This window comes from Saccopteryx bilineata, chromosome 5 (genome assembly GCF_036850765.1).
Source record: "Saccopteryx bilineata isolate mSacBil1 chromosome 5, mSacBil1_pri_phased_curated, whole genome shotgun sequence".
In the NCBI taxonomy this organism is placed as follows: domain Eukaryota; kingdom Metazoa; phylum Chordata; class Mammalia; order Chiroptera; family Emballonuridae; genus Saccopteryx; species Saccopteryx bilineata.
Genome location: NC_089494.1, coordinates 58,780,059 through 58,799,115, shown reverse-complemented (window position 1 = coordinate 58,799,115; position 19,057 = coordinate 58,780,059). Strand labels below are relative to the sequence as shown.

The window sequence follows — 19,057 nt, the reverse complement described above, 5'->3', positions numbered from 1 at the left end:
GATAATACAGATTAAAAGCAACATAAATTGGAGACCATGCATTAGCATTTGCAATGAACAAAATTCTTGAACAGATGATAGAATTTCAGCACATAAAGATGTCATGCTACAGGTGAATTATTCTGAGCATACTTCATCTCAGTACTTATGTAGCTGTTTCCTCAAAAGGAAAAAAAAATCATAGTAAGAAACCTTTAAAAACCTTTGAAATCAGAAATTTTATATGATTCAACCTAATACTTTTGATTTTTTTCTAAGCCAGGTTGAGCTGGGGTGACAGGTACAGTTTTAAAGAGCAAAGAGTTAAGGTACAGATGAAACAAATAGTAAAGCTCTTGTTGCCTGTAAAAAATTAAATGCCCGAGCAGAACAAGTGGGGTTCATAGTGAGAACTCCAACAGAATACTGTTGAGAGGCTTTGAATATGACACTACCAGAAATGATTTCAGAATCCATCGACAGACCCTTCCGCCTGTTGTATGAATAGGAGAGGTTGATGGGATCATTGGAATACATTTTTTCCCGATTTCCAAGAGGCTACAACATAGAAGCAAACTCCAGCATTAATGTGTCCTGAATAGAAATACAGGGTAAGAATTAAGAACTGAACCTACAGCTGATATTAATCACTGCTAAAACTCAATTATGAAAACGGCATATCTATGTTCGTAAATTCAAATTATTAACAAATGAAGCAAAAGAAAACCATGAAAATTTTTCAAGCATTTATTGTCTCCACACACAATATAGCACTACAATTTTGTTATGGCACAAGATTTTTCTCCTGAGTTTTGCACATAAAAAACAAACAGGAAACATTAACAATAAAATTCCACTGAGAACATAGGAATTTTTGTAGATAAAACATTATACCCATATATCTGTCAAGACATACTAAAATCTATGTTAAATATATGCATTATAAACTAATGTACTTTCAGAGGTTAATGATGGAGCAGAGCACAATATTGTTGAAATGATTATTAATGTCCAGATGTCCTACACACTAACTGGGTCCTGGACCTGATAGTGCCTAGTCCCTGGATGATGTAATCTTGTCATGCAGGGTGCTCTCGGGATCCAGGAAAGCACAAATATACAAAGGAGAGGGAACAGAGGTCTACAAATATCATACTATTAAACACAACTTTTTCATTCACTTTTCAATTTTTTCATATCCCTCTAGAGCTCAAGTTTCTTTTATTATATTTTGTGAGATTTCTCAAAAGAAAGCTACAACTAAGTTAACTTTTTTTAATAGTATAATTGTTTTATTTAATTATTAATTATTATTATTAACCTCTTACTGTGCCAATTTCATTAGTTAAATTTTATTATAGGTAAATCTGGGGAGGGGGGACTTGGAATGCATCCCCTGTGGATAAAGGGGGGGGGAAACTACCATATTTAATTCTGCCTTCGTAGTACAAAAGCAGCCATAGAAAATACATAGGTGAGGGGGTGTGGTTTTGTTCCAGTAAAACTTCAGTTAGGACAGGTGGTGGCCCCAATCTGCCTGTGGGCCGTGTTTGCCAGCTCCTCTTCTAAAGCATAAGATGTAGCTTTGATGAATTCTAATAGTGCTTTGAAAGCAGTTGATAAGTACAATTCTTTTTAGCCCCTCAGATTGTTATAGGGAATCCGGATAATGTTAAAGGTTAGTAAACATCTCAAATGGGAGTGTGGTGGTACCTATGAACTATCCAGTCAGTAGAAGGGGGCTTTGAAGGAAAAAATGTAACTTCAGCCATACCTTAGATTGGGACACCAAGAGAATCACAAATGACTTAAACATTTAAATGTTAAACAAACAAACAAAAAAACAAAAGGAAAGCATCAAGCACTAAAACAAACCATGAGATAATTGTTTGGTAACTTTGGTTTGGGGGCAGACGGTTTTTAATCCAGAAACCATCAAAGAAAGTGATGGATTGAATTTAAGCATTTCACTAAAATGTGAGTGATTAAAAATACCCAAACAAAATAAAATGGCAAATGACAATCTTGGCAAAACTGAAACTTGCTATACCCCAAAAGTTAACCTTTTAATGGATAAATAGTTATTAGAAATTGATAAGAAAATGACCAACAACCCAAGAAGATAATGGTTAAAAGGTATGAATGGACAATTCACAGAAAGAAAGAAAGAAAAAAAGAGGATATCTTAAGGGGAGAATAGAGAAAGCAGAAGCTAACAGAAGCCCTGAGGCTGTGCAGCCACTGAATTGTGTGACTCCGAAAGTGCCTGCCTTCTGATTGACTTGTTATATGGGATAAAAATGCATCTTATTTAACAGTATTGATTCAGCCAATCTGTCATTTATTGCCAAAAACATCCCATGGAAAACAATTAATGGCCAGGAGATTCTTTCCCCAATTTTAGGTGAGGGAAAGTCCTCTGGGATTTAGATTCCATCCCACTCCCACATGCAGTGACAAAGTCAGATTCCTGAAGTGGCCAAACTTGAACCCTGACATGACAGATTACTCACTCCTTGGAGTGAATTTTCTGGAAAGAAATGCACTCGTTCTCTATGGTTGCATAACTAGCAAAGTGTTTGTGTCATTATTTAAAATTAACTTTTAAAGGGTAAAATTTTCAACAAATGTAACAGTAAAAGAAAAAATACAGATAAAAGACAATACTAAATATAGGTAACAGAGCCATACAATAAATGCCCATTATCAGGCATGACTACAGATTCCATCCTGTAACCTGATAAATCAATGCTTTTAACTGCCTCGATTCATATGTGACCGTATTCTTTCCAATATGCATTCTTTCTTCTTCCAGTGGTTGTTCAATAAGTGCAGGTATCTTCCAGCCATAAACTTCACAGTGTTCTAGAAACTGTATGCATTCTTGAATAACACTGTCAGGAAGCATGACTGTTTGTTTTGACATGTTTTCTAATAAAGACAAGAAGCATCGCTTTGCATAATACCAGGTATCGGTTCCCAGTTTTTTATTATAAGGTTCCAAGCTTTTGATAACTCGAGAAATCCCAAAGTCATAATTTCCTTTGGCACAGTAAAGCGTGCCTATCACCAAATTCACAATGCAGAGATGATAGGTTTTCTTATCTGGGTCATCATAGGAGAGCCGCTCTTCCTCCTTTTCGATCTTCCTCATCAATTCCTCAGCTTCTTCATTTTGACTTGTCATAATATAAGAAACACAGAGGTTAGCCAGTACAATAGCACTGACACTGAGAATGTTGTCATAATGCTTCCTGACTATGGGCTCATAAAAACCAATAGCTTCTTTGTATTTGTTTTCTTGCACGAACAGAACATGAGCCATATTTAGCTTCCACACATCATGGTTATTGCAGAGGTCCGCAGATTTGTGAAAGATCTTTTCTACCATTGAATAATTTTCAAGATTCCAGTAGATTTTTCCCTGGGCCATCAACACTGGAATATACTTCTCCAGGATTTCGTCATATTCATCCACGGCCTTTTTGGCAGCTTCATCATCTAGATTGTGTCTTGCTTCCTGTACTTGTACAGTGAGTTTCCGAAGCTGCTCAGTCAGCATCCCTGCAAGCCCATCAAGCTTAATGAAAGCCTCCTCAGGAGCTGTCTGGCAAGTGATCACAGCATCCAAGAAGTCATAGAGATAGGGTGTGAGGAACTTATAAGTCAAGTGGGCATTTTCTGCCAGGACGTCTGCTGCCAGGTAAAAATACTCATACTTACAGTAGAGCAGCAACAGGTTGCCAAAGGTCTCTGGGGGAAAGGGGTTCTGTTGGAGCAGAAACTGTAGCTTTTCAAACCCTTCCGTAGGCCTGGCAGCCATGTTCATTAGCGCCTGGTTGTGCAGGGTCACAGGATCCAACTCTTCCTCTGCCCTAGGTGGCATGTCAATGAGGGCTTCCTGTGCTGCCTCATAGTTTCTCAGCTGGTATTCTATGGCTGCCTTGAGGTTGAAGGCTTCCACCAATGCAGTCTGGTGAAGGACTAAAGTGTTGCCAACACTGCGAAAATCAATGCCCTCGGTTGTCATGCCCACACCTAGCTCTGGGTGCTGGCGGATGCCATGCTCAACAATATCAGCCACAAGCTTCAGAGCTGGGGCATACTGCCGGCTGCTGTAATAGGCCACAGCCAGGTTGTAGGAAAGGTCAGGCCGGTAGCCTGAGATCTGCAGGGCTGCAAAGAACTTGGAACACGCAGCCTCATACTGTCCTTCTTTGTACAGCATACAACCCAGGTTGACCTGGGCATCTGATTCGTTCTCAGCCTCACTCTCTTCTCCCCCTTCCCCGCTCAGTAGCTGCTCCAGCAGACTCCTGGTCCCGGGAAGATCGCCCTCGCTGTACTTGATAGCAGCTTGCAGACGGAGGACCTGGCTGTGGTAGGTGGGGTTGTCCACGAGGAGGAAGCTGACCCGCGTGGCCTCGGGATAAAGGCCGGCCTTGTACAGGGCCTGGGCCTGGTGCAGGCGGTACTGCTCCAGCTCTGGGTGCAGCTGGCTCAGCTGCTCATAGCACTCGGCCGCCATCGTGAACTCCTCCAGGCGGTAGTAGCAGTAGCCCAGCAGCGACAGGCCCGCGCGGCTCTTCGGGATCCGCTGGGTTTCTCCGCTCAGCAGCTGCACCGCCTCGGCGTAGCGGGAATCGCGGATGAGCCGGTACACGACCGCAGTGAACTCCCCGTCGGAGATCTGCGTACCGCCCAGCCCCGCCATCACCGCCACAGTGGTTGTGCGTCCTAGTTACCAAGGCAACAGGTCAACCGGCAACGGCAGTCCTTAAAGAATCTTTGTTCGGTTTTTGCGTGTTCCCTAAATTACGGAAGGAGTAAACTAGGATTAGAAAGACATCACTAATGTGAGGGTCTCCATATCTGGTCTGATCTCCGGAGAATCCAAGAGTCAGAGCGTCCTGAGTCTTTAATAGCAGAGGAACCGCCTCTAGGTATTTCAGAGACCGAAACTCCACTTCCCGGCATGCACCAGTCCAGTCGCGCCGCCAGACGTTTTCGCGCTGCATGCTGGGAGGCGTAGTCTCTGCGGGAAGGATCCTGCACGGCTGGGAATGAGGATTGGCTTAGCTTGTGTTCCTGTTGTAGGTGGGGTTGCTGCCTGTGTGTTGGGTTTCCTCGGTCTCCCGTGTGGGGGAGGAAGGTTTACTTTCTGAACACCCTTGCGTTTTAGAGCCTTTCCCACGGTGTTTTGAGCCTTTCCCGAGTGGTTCCCCGTCGTTTTAGTGGAAGAAACGAGAACGTAGAAGACAGAGTTTAATCTGGCCCTACAGACTTCCCTGATTTCTCCAAGTTTCACTACAAAGGAGAAACATAGAAGACATCTATGACCTCCTTTTTTCCAAGGATGGAAAAAAATTAAAAACCAGCAGAAACCCATGACCAAAACGTGTTCCTTGTTCTATGCACAGTTGCTCTTCTAACCCAGACCTACCTACTTAATTAGCCAGCCTGTAATGTGTGTATATGTGTGACAGAGAGGGAGACATAACACAGCCTGTACTTGTCAGGCTTTAATGTTTTCGGATATCACTGAGAAGATAGAAATAGGATTTTATTTCAGTTAAAAGAAATCGTTTTAAACTACCTACACTTTAGTTGTCTCTTAGGTTCTTAGTTTGAAGATCTCGGTGGTGATTTGTTGGACTGTACAAGAAACCATTCTGGGTTTTATTTTTTCTTTTGTCGTGTATTTGGAATAGATGCTCTAGATTCCATGTCACTACCTCAGGGCTATTTTTGTATAAATTCGTTTGAACTTAATAATGCCTAATCATGGGGCAAACTTAATTATAAAATTTTATTGGATCACTAATAAAAAATATATATCCATAGTTTAGAATGAACTGGAGACAGAAGAATTTCAGTCAGAGATAAATACACTTTTTCAGTCAAGCATTAGAGAAGAAAAATAGCAAAAGACAAAACTGGCTCATCCCAGTGAGATGGTGGTAAATGTTCATTTTTTTGTCATAAAATTAACTGTAATTTATGGATATCTATCATATGCGATGCCTCTGTTGGTGGCCTTGGGTGAAGGGGTTGTCTTCATGGCCTTCTATGATTTTCATTAGCCTCATAACCACCCAAAATAAACATAGTCCAAATAAAAGCATGTCATGGCTATATAATTAAAGACTTTAATGCAAATCCCTTATCTGCCTGTTCAATGGTATTGCTGCCCATAAATCTTTTCTGTGTACATGTTTTGGAGCCAACATCAATCATATTGCATGGCACTCTATTAGACTATTCACATATATTATCTCTAATTTTAATAATCCCCCTGTATTCTACATATTACAGATAGAGAAAGGAAGCAGCTGAGCCATGATATCCAAAACGTAAATTCATTAGGGAATACTGATGAATTAATTAAATCTGTGTATCACATTAAAATCCAGTTTGAGGGAATACTCGTGTCTTGCTTTTTGGGTTGTTATTTTTCCATTACAACAAACAACCAACTTGGTTTGAGCAGAAGAATTTGAATTTCCTGGCCTGAGGTGCAGCTGTGAGCAAGATGTTAAGAAGTGATTTGTGAGGGGTGGTATAGTTCCTAGTCACCTGTTACAGTTTAAAGGAGACTTTAATAAGGCATCTGAATGCTAAACAGTCTAGAGACTGACTTCATATACTTATACATTCTTCTCCCTTGCTGAGAAGTTTGGCAAAGGTGTGTTTGGGTTGGGACTGGACAAAGAACCTTCTACTGTATGAATACCAAGCTTGGGACAAACTATACCAATTTCAAAGGGGTTGAGTGGGGTCCTATACTGCCTGAGATCCCCAGAGAAAGCAGGTGAGGAAGACCACTATAACCCTTCTCTGAGGCTTCTTCCAACTCATTCTCTGGCTGCAGTCTTTTCTGGTCTCAAGCCAAAAAGATTCATGGCTTGAGGGATGCTGGCTAGAGCTGCTATATTATCAGAGATTAGGGTATTCTATCCTTTATGCCTGCCTAATTGGCATATCTCTTGGAAGAAATAATTATCCAAAAGGCTTAATATTTTAAAATCCTTATGTATTTTAAATCCTTATTTCTTAAGATGTTTACCGTGTGTAAGTTGCTCTGAAATCAAGGCAAGGTGATAGAACATGGAAACAAGATACTACTGCCTTTTATATCTTTAGTCTGTCTCTCTGTTTCTGAGTTGCATCATGAAAGCATTCCCCTTCAGATGGCTTCTTGGAAATATATGAAAAATAGCTGGACTATCTGTTCTGCCCCGAATTTCTCTGTTCCTCTCTGTGTTGGGACCTGTGAGCATGAAAGCTGAGGGGCAGGAGCGAGGTTGTTCCGTATCTTCCCCCCTGTTTCATGTGCTGCTGCTTGCGAGGCCTGGCTCGACAAAAGCAGGACGTTCTGCTTAGACAGATGGAGGGCGGGGTCATTTTCAAAGTGGAATAAGCGCACAAATCACACTGTGACATTGGCATGACCGTCACTGCTGCTGTGATAGACCGACACTTATTTAGTCTCTGATAGGCAGTTGGGGAATAGATTCATTTTTGGGGGGATGGGAGATGGCAAAAGAAGGCCCTTTAAAATTAGCGATAGAAATTCTGGAAAGCAATAAATGAGGGGGGTATTATAAAATGTCATGAAGGATGTTTCCAACAGAATCTTGAAAAGCTGGAACATATATCAAAAAGTGAGCGTATCATCATATGGTTTCACTTACATGTAGAATCTAAAGAGCAAAATAAATGAACGTGCAACAGAAACAGACTTAGAGATTCAGAGTTCAGACCGGTGGTTACCAGAGGGGAGGGGATTGGGGGAGCTGGGTGAAAGAGGAGAGGGGATTAGGAAGTACTAATTGGTAGTCACAAAACAGTAAAATATAGTGTAGGCAATACAGTCAATAATATTCTAATAACCGTGTATGGTACCAGGTGGGTACTGGAAAAATCAGGGTGAGCAGTTTGCAAAGCATATGCTTGTCTAACCATTATGATATACACCTGAAACCATACTAAAATAGTAAAATATAATAAAAAATAAACATAAAATAAAAAAGTAAGTGTATCATACCATTCCTAGAATAAGAAAGCTTGTGGTGGGTGCCTTATTGAAAGGAATTAAGCTTTGAGAAAATGCTGTTGGACTCAGTAGGTTATGTTGCATAAGAGGAGGCTTGCTTGCCACAAAGAAGAATTCATTTCAGGCAAAATGTATAGAAGCTAAAAACATGATTTTTTTTTTTTTTTGACAGAGACAGATAGACAGACAGGAAGGGAGAGAGATGAGAAGCATCAATTCTTTGTTGTGGCACCTTAGTTGTTCACTGATTGCTTTCTCATACGTGCCTTGACTGGAGGCCTACAGCAGAGCAAGTGATCCCTTGCTCAAGCCAGCGACCTTAGGGTCATGTCTATGATTCCCACACTCAAGCCAACCACCCTCACTCAAGCTGGTGAGCTGGTGAGCCCACGCTTAAGCCAGCAACCTTGGGGTTTTGTACCTGCGTCCTCTGTGTGCCAGTCCGACACTCTATCTATTGCACCACACCGCCTGGTAAGGCAAGGATGATGTTCTAACTACATTTATCTTTCTGCCTGTTAAGATGTGAGATGATCCAGATCCCATGCATAGTCTACTTGGCATTCTCTTGCTTTTTCTTTTTTTTTAATTTAGAAAATTAAATTTAACAGGGTGTCATTGATCAACAAGAGTACATAGATTTCAGGTAAACATCTCCACATCATTTGAACAGTCAATTATCTTGTATACCCATCACCCAAAGTCAAATCATCCTCCGTCACCTTATATTTGTCCCTCATTTTTTTTTTAAGTTTTTTTTTTTTACAACTCTTTTTTTTTTTAAACAGAGACAGAAAGAGAGTCAAAGAGAGGGATAGACAGGGACAGACAGATAGGAACAGAGATATGAGAAGCATCAATCATTAGTTTTTCGTTGTGCATTGCGACACCTTATTTGTTCATTGATTGCTTTCTCATATGTGCCTTGACTGCAAGCCTTCAGCAGATCTAACCCCTTGCTGGAGCCAGCGACCTTGGGTCCAAGCTGGTGAGCTTTTGCTCAAACCAGATGAGCCCACGCTCAAGCTGGCGACCTCGGGGTCTCGAACCTGGGTCCTCGGCATCCCAGTCCGACGCTCTATCTACTGCGCCACTGCCTGGTCAGGCTATTTGTCCCTCTTTTTAACCTTCCCTGAACCCCCTCGTCTCTCCCCCTTTCTACATCACCCTGCATCAGGTAACCATTGCACTCTTTATCTATGTCCATGGGTCTCAATTTTGTATCCCATCTATGTGTGGAATCATACAGTTTTTAGCTTTTTCTGATTTACTTATTTTCTCTTAAAACTAATTGGAAATTGTTTCTTATTTTTCTTGTAAAACTAACCACTTCTTTTTGGTAAACATTGTTTGTTATGAGTATTTCAACCGCAGCTGTAGTTAAACATTACCTTGGTAAAGGAAGCCCTTCTGCAAAATCCTTTTCTAAATTGTTATTTCTGTTTGCTCACTCCACACCATTTTCTGCAAGATGGACCAAGTGAGGGGTTCAGTTTCCTTGCTTCCCCTGGGGTCCAACTTGATTTATTTGTCCCTCTGTGTCCACTGATGCTGATAGAACTGACCCTCCTTCCACTACCTCCTGTCTCCCCCTCCCCGCACCCACCCGACACTGGGGAGAAAAGAATAAATTAGTGCCAAATTTGTAATCACTGATAGGAGCATGTGTTCAATATTTTAAGACTTTTGGAAAAGACTATAGCTACATCAACACTTGGGACTATTTATGTTCAGACTGTGAGAAATTTAACTTTGTTGAGAGCTTAATCTTTTTTCTCTGGTAGTTCCAGCTCTATTAATATTTTATATAGTAATATACACTGCTCACAAAATTAGGGGATATTTTATAGCTTTATATGAATTTTGAAATCTCCCCTAATTCTGCTCCCCAAAATTAGGGGATATTTTATAGCTTCATATTGATTTTGAAATCTCCCCTAATTTTGTGAGCAGTATATTTCTTCTTGATGTATCTCGCTTTTGATCAAATAGTTTCTATCTAGAAGTCCAATGCACTATATTTTGCATCAAACAGCCAGGTTGATCAAATAGTTTTTATTTTGAACTTTATCAAAACTAATTTATTAGATTACAATAACATTATGGTTTAGAAAAAGTAATTTGGAAAGAAGACACAATTGTGTGTGCTGACATTGAAAAATTCATTCCCTGCAGTTGGAGTAAACTATTAAAAGCACTAATAGGACTGTTACCCAAATCACTTCATTTGAGCATTTTTCACTGCTCTTATCTTACCTCTTAGAGGTAAGAAATGATTCATAGTATGACTTTTTTCTTCCTAGAGTGGTACCTTTCATGGTCAGATATATCCTGTGTATGCTTGTTTTTATTTCTGTAATATGGCCATGAAATGAATAAATTATATGGGAAAGGTCTTTGAAGTCCACGGTCAGAAGATTATATTTCTTTTTTTTGTGTGTGTGTGACAGCGACAGAGAGAGGGACAGATAATGACAAACAGGGAGGGAGAGAGATTAGAAGCATAAATTTTTCATTGCAGCACTTTAATTGTTCAAGTTATTCATTGATTGCTTTCTCATATGTGCCTTTACCCCTTGCTCAAGCCAGAGATCTTGGGCTTCAATCCAGTGACCTTTGGGTTCAAGCCAGCGACCATGGGGTCATGTCTATTATCCCATGCTCAAGCCAGTGACCCTACACTCAAGCTGGTGAGCCTGTGCTCAAGTCAGATGAGCCTGCATTCAAGGCAGCAACCTCAGTGTTTCAAACCTGAGTCCTCTGCGTCCCAGTCTGATGCTCTATCCACTGCGTCACAGCGTGGTCAAACAGATTATATTTCTTAAAGAAAGATGTCATCATTCTCTGAATACATTATTTGGCTTGCAAAACCTCCCAACTTTTTTCCACCAGAGAGTGGCCCATGAAAACATTGATGACCAGCCATCCAGTTGTCTGAAAAGTTCTGTATTAGTTTTTAAATCTTTTCTCTTAACTTTGTAGATGCACTCCCAGAGCCTGTACCAGTGGACAAAAGGATCAACTCAGAAACCAAACCTGTCCTTTAAGCCTGCTGCTCCCATACTCCCCACATCCAATGAATTCAGTTCTGACAATCCTGCCTCAGAAATATTGCAACTTTGTGTATTTCTCTCCAATCTCTGCCGTTGCTCTTCTGGTCTCTGTCACCAACCTGTCTCTCCTGGACCTGCATTAATTTTCCTAAATGCTTACCCTCACACTTCCTGGACACTTCCAAAGATTCCAAAGCACTTTTATCTCCCCCCCCCCACTTTTTTTCCCCAGAGACAGAGAGAGAGATAGACAAGGACAGACAGACAGGAACGAAGAGATGAGAAGCATCAATCATTAGTTTTTCGTTGTGCATTGTGACACTTTAGTTGTTCACTGATTGCTTTCTCATATGTGCCTTGACCGTGGGCCTTCAGCAGAACGAGCAACCCCTTGCTCGAGCCAGCGACCTTGGGTCCAAGCTGGCGAGCTTTGCTCCAACCAAATGAGCCTGCGCTCAAGTTGGCAACCCTGGGGTCTCGAACCTGGGTCCTCCGCATCCCAGTCCAACGCTCCATCCACTGCACCCCCGCCTGGTCAGGGTTATCTCCCTTTTTGTGTGTGAGTGTGTTACTCTGGGGACTTCATTAAGCGTTCAAATGCACTTCACCATTTGTCCCAGGAGATCATGAGATCCTTGTGCAGAATAGAACTCCCAGTGGCTTCTCTTCCTAAGGCAGAGTTTCTGTCTTAGGTGTGTAGGATGTCATTCACTTCAATGACTCCTCTTGCTGCGTGAATGGATGAGAATGTCTTGGGACTGAGCCTTCATATAGTTTGGAAAGGAGTGATTTTTATATATGATTTAGAAGTTGAGGGTGATTTGTAAATTTCATTTGATTTAATTGCTTTCTCCTACAAAATAATTTTTTATTGAGAGAGAGAGAGAGTGAGAAATTATATGCATTTTTTTTCTTTTTTTTGTATTTTTCTGAAGCTGGAAATGGGGAGGCAGTCAGACTCCCGCATGCACCCGACGGGGATCCACCCAGCATACCACCAGGGGCCGATGCTCTGCCCATCTGGGACGTCGCTCTGCTGCATCCAGAGCCACTCTAGCGCCTGAGGCAGAGGCCACAGAGCCATCCCCAGCGCCTGGGCCATCTTTGCTCCAAATGAGCCTTGGCTGCGGGAGGGGAAGAGAGAGATAGAGAGGAAGGAGAGGGGGAGGGGTGGAGAAGCAGATGGGCGCTTCTCCTGTGTGCCCTGGCCGGGAATTGAACCCGGGACTGCCGCACGCCAGGCTGACGCTCTACCACTGAGCCAACCGGCCAGGGCCTATATGCATTTTTTTAAATTAATTAATTAATTAATTTATGTTTTTTACAGAGACAGAGAGTGAGTCAGAGAGAGGGATAGACAGGGACAGACAGGAACGGAGAGAGATGAGAAGCATCAATTATTAGTTTTTCATTGCGCGTTGCAACACCTTAGTTGTTCATTGATTGCTTTCTCTTATGTGCCTTGACCGCGGGCCTTCAGCAGACCGAGTAACCCCTTGCTGGAGCCAGCGACCTTGGGTTCAAGCTGGTGGGCTTTTCCTCAAACCAGATGAGCCCTCACTGAAGCTGGCGACCTCGGGGTCTCGAACCTGGGTCCTCTGCATCCCAGTCTGACGCTCCATCCACTGCGCCACCGCCTGGTCAGGCCTATATGCATTTTTATATGAGGTTGTTAGTGTTTTTTTAATTGATTTTTAGTAGTTCTTTATATAGTCCTGTACTAATCTTTTTGCAGTTATTGCAAGCATCTCCTTCTAATTTGTAATTTTTTACTTTCTTTAAGATGGAGTCTTAAGAATAATGTAGTCAAATTTATTAATCTTCAACAGTCATTAATTCTTATGTCTTATATTTAAGACACTTTTTATTCCATGACTAGATATATTCACATACATTTTTTAAAGTTTTGTTTCTGCATTAAAAGTTTTAATCTATCTGGAGTTGATTTGTGTATATGATATGAGGTAGATCTTCAGTTTAATTTTTTTTTCTCAAGTGAATAACCATTTTTCCTCAGCTTAATTTTTTTGTGTGTGTTGGTTTTTTTAAAATTTTTATTTATGTATTCATTTTTTAGAGAGGAGAGAGTGAGTGTGAGAGAGAGAAAGGAGGAGGAGCAAGAAGCATCAACTCCCATATGTGCCTTGACCAGGCAAGCCCAGAGTTTTGAACTGGTGACCTCAGCGTTCCACGTCAATGCTTTATCCACTGCGCCACCACAAGTCAGGCTTGTGTTGGTTTTTGACAATTTTTAATTTTAATTATTTTAGACCCAATACATTAAAAAAAATTTCCATCCTTTTTTAAAATAAAATTTTATTGGGATAACATTAATAAGATCATATAGGTTTCAGTGAAGACATCTTCCCTCACCTTATATTTGGCCCCCTTGACAACCTTTACTACTCCCCCATCCCCTTCCCTCTGGTAACCACCACACTGTTGTCTGTCTCTGACTTTCAGTGTTATATCCCACATATGAGTGAAATCATATGGTTCTTTTTCTGACTGACTTATTTTGATTAGCATAATATTCTCAAGGTCCATCCATGTTGTTGCAAATGACAGTTTTCATCTTTTGTTATGGGTAAGTAGTGTTCCATAGTATATATGTACCACATCTTCTTTATCCAATCCTCTGTCAAAGGACACTTTGGGTGTCTCCATGTCTTGGCCACCATGATAATGCTGCAGTGTACATATGGGTGCATACGTTTTGTGAATAAGTGTCTTCTGGTTTTTCAGGTAGATACCCAGAAGAGGGATTGCTGGGTCGTATGGTAACTCTGTTCTTAATGTTTTGAGAATTCACCATACTATTTTCCACAGTGGCTGTACCAGTTTATATTCTCACCAGCAGTGAATGAGGGTTCCTTTTTCTTTACAGCCTCTCCAACACTTGTTATTACCTGTCTTGTTGATAATAGCCATTCTAACAGATATCTCATTGTAGTTTTGATTTGCATTTCCCTAGTAGCTAGTGGAGATGAACATCTTTTTATATATCTGTTGACCATTTGTATGTCTTCTTCTTCTGTTTTATAAAGTATCCTTTTCTTATACTTTTAAAATTTATTTATTTTTAGAGAGAGAGGAGAGAGGGAGAGAAAGATGGGGGGAGGAGCAGGAAGCATCAACTCCCATATGTGGCTTGATGAGGCAAGCCAAGGATTTTGAACTGGCAACCTCAGTGTTCCAGGTCGATGCTTTATCCACTACGCCAGGCTGTATGTCTTCTTGAAAGAGGTATCTGTTCTGGTCCTCTTCCCATTTTTAAATTGAACTGTTTGTTTGGTGTTGAATTGTATGAGTTCTTTATATATTTTGGATATTAACCCCTTGTTAGACCTGTTGTTTTCAAATATCATCTTCCATTTAGTTGGTTGCCTTTTTGTTTTATTGGTAGTTTCTTTTGCTGTGCAGAAGCTTTTTAGTTTGGTATAGTCCCATTCATTTATTTTTGCCTTTATTCCCCTTGCCTCTGGGGTCAAATTCATAAAATGTTGTCTAAGACCAAGGTTCATATGTTTTTATTTTTTATTTATTTATTTATTTTTATTTTTCTGAAGCTGGAAACGGGGAGAGACAGTCAGACAGACTCCCGCATGCGCCCGACCGGGATCCACCTGGCACGCCCACCAGGGGCGATGCTCTGCCCCTCCGGGGGGTCGCTCTGCCACGACCAGAGCCACTCTAGCGCCTGGGGCAGAGGCCAAGGAGCCATCCCCAGTGCCCGGGCCATCTTTGCTCCAATGGAGCCTTGGCTGCGGGAGGGGAAGAGAGAGACAGAGAGGAAGGAGGGGGGTGGGGGTGGAGAAGCAAATGGGCGCTTCTCCTATGTGCCCTGGCCGGGAATCGAACCCGGGTCCCCCGCATGCCAGGCCGATGCTCTAACGCTCTACCGCTGAGCCAACCGGCCAGGGCCAAGGTTCATATGTTTAATACCTGTTTTCTTCTATGTAAGTTATTTTTTCAGATTTTATATTAGGTCTTTGATCCGTTTTCAGTTAATTTTTGTACATCAGGACAAACTGTAATCTAGTTTCATTCCTTTGCTTATGGCTTTCTGATATTCCCAGTACCACTTATTGAAGAGGCTTCTTTCCCTCCATAGTGCATTTTGGTTCCTTTGTCAAAGATTATTTGCCCATTACATGGTTTTGCTTCTGGGCTCTCAGTTCTGTTTCATTGGTCTCTGTGTCTGTTTTGCTACCTGTTCCATGTTTGATTATCATAGCTCTGTAGTATAATTTGAAATAAGGTACTGTGCTACCTTTAGCTTTGTTCTTTTCTCTCAAAACTGCTTTGGCTATTCAGGATTTTTTGTAGTTCTACACAAATCTGATGATTTTTTTGTTCTATTTCTTAAAAAGAAATGCCATTGGGATTCTGATGGGGATTGTATTAAATCTGGATATTGCTTTGGGTAATATGGCCATTTTAATTATGTTGATCTTTCCACTCCATGAATGCAGAATATCTTTGCATTTTATTGTGTCTTTTTTCAATCTCTTTTAATAATGTTTTGTAGTTTTCACATCCTTTGTTAAGTTTATGCCTAAGGCCTGACCAGGCAGTGGCACAGTGGATAGAGCATCGGCCTGGGACACAGAGGACCCAGGTTCAAAACCCGAAGGTTGCTGGCTTGAGTGCAGACTCACCAGCTTGAGTGTGGGATCATAGACATGATCACATGGTCGCTGGTTGCTGGCTTGAAGCCCAGGGTTGCTGGCTTGAGCCCAAGGTTGCTGGTTTGAGCAAGGAATTACTGGTTCAATTGAAACCTCTTCCCCTCCTCCCCAGTCAAGGCACAGATAAGAAAGCAATCATGAACAACTAAGGTGCTGCAACAAAGAATTGATGCTTCTCATCTCTCTCCCTGTCTGTCTGTCCCTCTCTCTGTGTGTCTCTTGCTAATAAAAACAACAACAACAAAAAACAACAACAAAAAACCAACTTATTTCTAGGTATTTTATTCTTTTTGTTGCTATTGCAAAAGGAATTTTTTTCACTTCTTTTTCTGAAGTTTTATTTTTAAATAAAACTTATTTTAGGAAAAAGAAGTGAAAAAAATTAGGAAAGCAGTGGGTTTTTGTACATTGATTTTATATCCTGCTACTTTTACTGTATTTGTTTCTTGTTTCTAAATTTTTTGGTGGTCTTTAGGGTTTATATTCACAGAATCATGTCATTGTAAAGGTGACACTTTTACTTCTTTCTTCCCAATTTAGATGACTTTTATTTCTTTCTGTTGCCTAATTGCTTTGGTTGGGACTTCCAGAAGTATGTTGGATAAGAGTGGAAAGAGTGGGCATCCTTGTCTTGTTCCTGATTTTAGAGGAAAAGCTTTCAGTTTTTCACTATTGAGTATAATATTAGCTGGGGGTTTGTCATATATGGCTTTTTAATGTTGTGATACTTTCCTGCTACACCCATTTTATTGAGTGTTTTAATCATAAATGAATATTGTATCTTATCAAATGCTTTTTCTGCATCTATTAGTAAGATCCTATTATATTTAACCTTTGTTTTGTTAATGTGGTTTATTACATTCATCCATTCATATATGTTGAATCATCCTTGTGATCCTGGAATGAACCCCACTTGATTGTGATGTATAATTTTTAAAATGTATTGTTGTATTTGATTTGCTAGTATTTTATTGAGTATCTTTGCATTTGTATTCTTCAGATTGGTCTGTATTTTTTGTGGTTTTTTTTTTTTTGTGTGTGTGTGTGTTATCCTTGCTAGGTTTTGGTATCGGGATTATGCTGAGCTCATAAAATGTATTAGGAAGTATTGTTTCTTCAATTTTTTGGAAATATTTGAGAAGAGTAGGTATCAAATCTTTTTTGAATGTTTGGTAGAATTCACAAATATAGCCTGGTCCTGGACTTTTATTTTTGGGGGAGGTTTTTGATGGTTGTTTCAATTTCCTTACTGTTGATCAGTCTATTTAGATTTCTAATTCTTCATGATTCAGTCTAGGAAGGTTATATATTCTAAGAACTTATCTGTTTTTTCTAGGTTATTGAATTTGGTGACCTGTAGGGGCACAGTGGATAAAGAGTTGACTTGGAATGCTGAGGTCACTGGTTCAAAACCCCAGGCTGGCCCAGTCAAGGCACATACGGGAAGCAACTGTGAGTTGATGCTTCCTGTTCCTCCCCTACTTTCTCTCTCTCTCCTCACTCTAAAATCACCAATAAATAAAATCTAAAAACAAAAGCAAATAGAAACAAAAATACTGCCATCAGAATTCCTCTTGCAGTGGCTGGAGCATGACAGACATGCTCCCTGCATGCCCACTTCATCTGCTCTCCTGCACACAGGACTGTCCACAAACACCAACAGGATTCTGGGGCTGGGTCCTTTAATAACTCTGTGGCTGACTCTCTTTCTCGACTCCAGTTTGAAAAATCCAGAGGAAGCCTCTGACTATACCAGCTTATGCCAGGTGTCTATCTTGGAAACCACCAAGTGTGACCAGGGGTTGGGGTTATGTAAGCACAGAAAAGCTCTCATGCAGTCGTGTGGATGGCAGTGGGGGAGGGAAATACCAGTTCTTAGGAAAGAGCTTTTAGGGAAGGCAGCATCACTGACATCCACTGTTAGTCAGGAATTCTTCACTAATCTAGTGAAGTTAATTCAAAATACCTGAAAATCATATAATTAATTATTTCTAACTTCAGTTATAATTACTAATTGATCCAGGCCTGCTAACATTATAGCTGGCTCCACAGTAATACAAGGTGGGGCAAAAGTAGGTTTACAGTTGTGAATACATAAAACAGCTTACTCTTGTGTTTTTTGTTAATTATTGTACTATTTTCCATATGAACAAGAATAAACCTACTTTTGCCCCACCGTTAAATTTTTAAAAACCTGCTTGGTCTATAAAGTTGTGCTCATAATTTGCTCTTTTAGCTAAGACTTCTTATTTGTTTTGTTTTGGGTATTGGTTCCAAATACTGTTAATTTTATTTCCTAATAGTCATAACTCATATTTTTGTTTTGTTGCTTATTTTATTGGCCAGGAGTTCCAGAATCATGTAAAACAGTCATTAGTATTATTGTGAGATTTTCAGATATGTGTATAAATAAAGCCTAATAAGGGTAAGGAAGCTGGAGAAGGGTATCTCAACTGAGTGACTATATAGGTTCCTGTTGGACCTAGAAGGGAACTCAAAGATTCCAAGGCTTATAATAAGCCAGTATGCAGAGTATGGTGTTCCCAGTTTTTAAAATGTTAAACCAATTCTATACGGGTTGGTGAACTGCTGCTGCACTGAGAGAGTACACTTCTTCCACCTCTCCAGAGTCCAACAACTGAAGAGGTGATCATCGCATAGTAGGGGGCTGACTGGCTCCAAATGGTTGTTTAATATTTCTTTCTTTTTTAATTCAATGAGAGGAGGGGAGGAAGAGACAGACTCCCACATGTGCCCCAACCAGGATCCACCCAGCAAGCCGACTAGGGAGTGATGCTCTGCCCATATGGGGCTACTGCTCTATTGCTCAGTTACCAAGCTCTCCTTAGTGCCTGAGGCCAAGGCCATGGAGCCATCCCCAGAGCCCAGGCCAACTTGCTCCAATCAAGCCATGGCTACAGGAGGGGGAGAGAGGGAGACGGAAGGGGGAGCGGGAGGGGTGGAGAAGTAGATGGGCCCTTCTCCTGTGTGCTCTGACTGGAAATTCAACCCAGGACATCCACATGCTGGGCTGACATTCTGCCATTGAGCCAACTGACCAGGGTCTGTTTAATATTTTGTGTATCAGTGATATTAAAATATAGTAATTTTTTGCACTTTGTGATGTGACCCTAGTGGAAATACCCTCAGGGCAAAAAATGCCTGCAAAACATCTTAACTTTATCTTTAATGGCCAAACTGGCAGTAAAAATTCTGAAAGCATTTAAATATTCTAAAAGGAGGGACCTAGATTTTTAGCAGAAAAAAAAATACAACTA

The 19,057-nt window shown here is 40.8% G+C and overlaps 2 protein-coding genes across 2 annotated transcripts in view; both read right to left on the bottom strand.

The window, feature by feature from the left end:
* The window catches only part of LOC136306882 (uncharacterized), an 80,143-nt gene that overhangs the window by 25,554 nt on the left and 35,532 nt on the right, over positions 1-19,057 (bottom strand). The window lies entirely within an intron of this gene.
* Positions 711-4,924, bottom strand: LOC136338460 (intraflagellar transport protein 70B). The gene has a single exon (XM_066280860.1). The coding sequence runs from the start codon at positions 4,691-4,693 to the stop codon at positions 2,696-2,698; it is 1,998 nt and encodes a 665-aa protein (XP_066136957.1). The 5' UTR covers positions 4,694-4,924; the 3' UTR covers positions 711-2,695.